This window comes from Pyrgilauda ruficollis, unplaced genomic scaffold, assembly GCF_017590135.1.
Source record: "Pyrgilauda ruficollis isolate IOZ18807 unplaced genomic scaffold, ASM1759013v1 scaffold1637, whole genome shotgun sequence".
NCBI lineage: Eukaryota > Metazoa > Chordata > Aves > Passeriformes > Passeridae > Pyrgilauda > Pyrgilauda ruficollis.
Genome location: NW_024515176.1, coordinates 5,889 through 7,045, shown reverse-complemented (window position 1 = coordinate 7,045; position 1,157 = coordinate 5,889). Strand labels below are relative to the sequence as shown.

At 68.7% G+C, this 1,157-nt stretch overlaps 1 protein-coding gene across 1 annotated transcript in view; it reads left to right on the top strand.

The window, feature by feature from the left end:
- Positions 1 to 781: 781 nt before the first annotated feature.
- Positions 782 to 1,157, top strand: part of LOC121351277 (translation initiation factor IF-2-like) — a 2,989-nt gene continuing 2,613 nt past the window's right edge. Inside the window, exon 1 of the mRNA XM_041463275.1 lies at positions 782 to 899. Coding sequence (XP_041319209.1) covers positions 782 to 899 — 118 coding nt within the window. The remainder of the gene's footprint in view (positions 900 to 1,157) is intronic.

Here is a 1,157-nt window from a genome sequence, read left to right as displayed (position 1 = left end):
AGGGACACCTGCAGCGCCACCGCGGCACGCACCGGGACCGGGGACAGGGACAGGGACGGGGACAGGGACAGGAGGGACACCTGCAGGGACAGCGAGAACACCTGCAGCGCCACCGCGGCATGCACAGACAGGAGAGGGGACAGGGACAGCAGGGACACCTGCAGGGACAGGAGGGACAGCAGGGACAGGGACAGGGACACGGACACCTGCAGCGGCACCGCAGCGCGCACGGGCAACAGGGGGGACAGCAGAGGGGACAGCAGAGGGGACAGCAGCAGCACCGCAGAACGCACGGGCTGCAGGGACAGGAGGGCCACCACGGCCAGCAGGGCCAACGCCACAGCGAGGTGGGCCACCATGGCCAGGAGAGCCAGCAGGGCCAGTGACACGGACAGGTGGGCCACCAGGGCCACCAGGGCAGTTGGGGCCAGCACCGCGAGCTGGGCCAGCACCGTCACGGTCCCGGCGGCCGTTCCTGCAGCGGCAGCGCCGAGGGGGACAGCGGGGACAGCACGGGGACACCGCGGGGACATCCTGAGGACACCGTGGGGACAGCACGGGGACACCGCGGGGACATCCTGAGGACACCTTGGGGACAGCACGGGGACACCGTGGGGACACCACAGGGACATCCTGAGGACACCGTGGGGACAGCACGGGGACAGCACGGGGACACCTCCTGAGCCAGGGGACACCTTGGGGACATCCTGAGGACGTGTCCTGAGCCTGGGGACACCCTGAGGACACCACAGGGACACCGCGGGGACACCACGGGACCACCATGGGGACATGTCCTGAGCCAGGGGACACCTTGGGGACATCCCGAGGACACCGCGGGACCACCGTGGGGACACGTCCTGAGCCGGGGTCACCGCGGGGACAGACGGTGGCCGAGGACAGTGACACGGAGGGACGGCGGCCCCGGTGTTGGGGACACCGGGGTGACCCCGGGCTCGGTGCCAGGGCCGTTGGTGGCCCCGGGGCTGGGGACACTCGGGGGTCCCCCCCGGCCGTGTCCCGGGCCCGGGTCCCACCTCGGTGTTGATTTTTTTTTGCAATAATTAAATTTTTTGTAACTATTAAAAAATTTGGGGTTTTTTTTTCTCGTGACCCAACCCCCAAACCCACCCGGGACCCCCCCAGAACCCCCCACACCG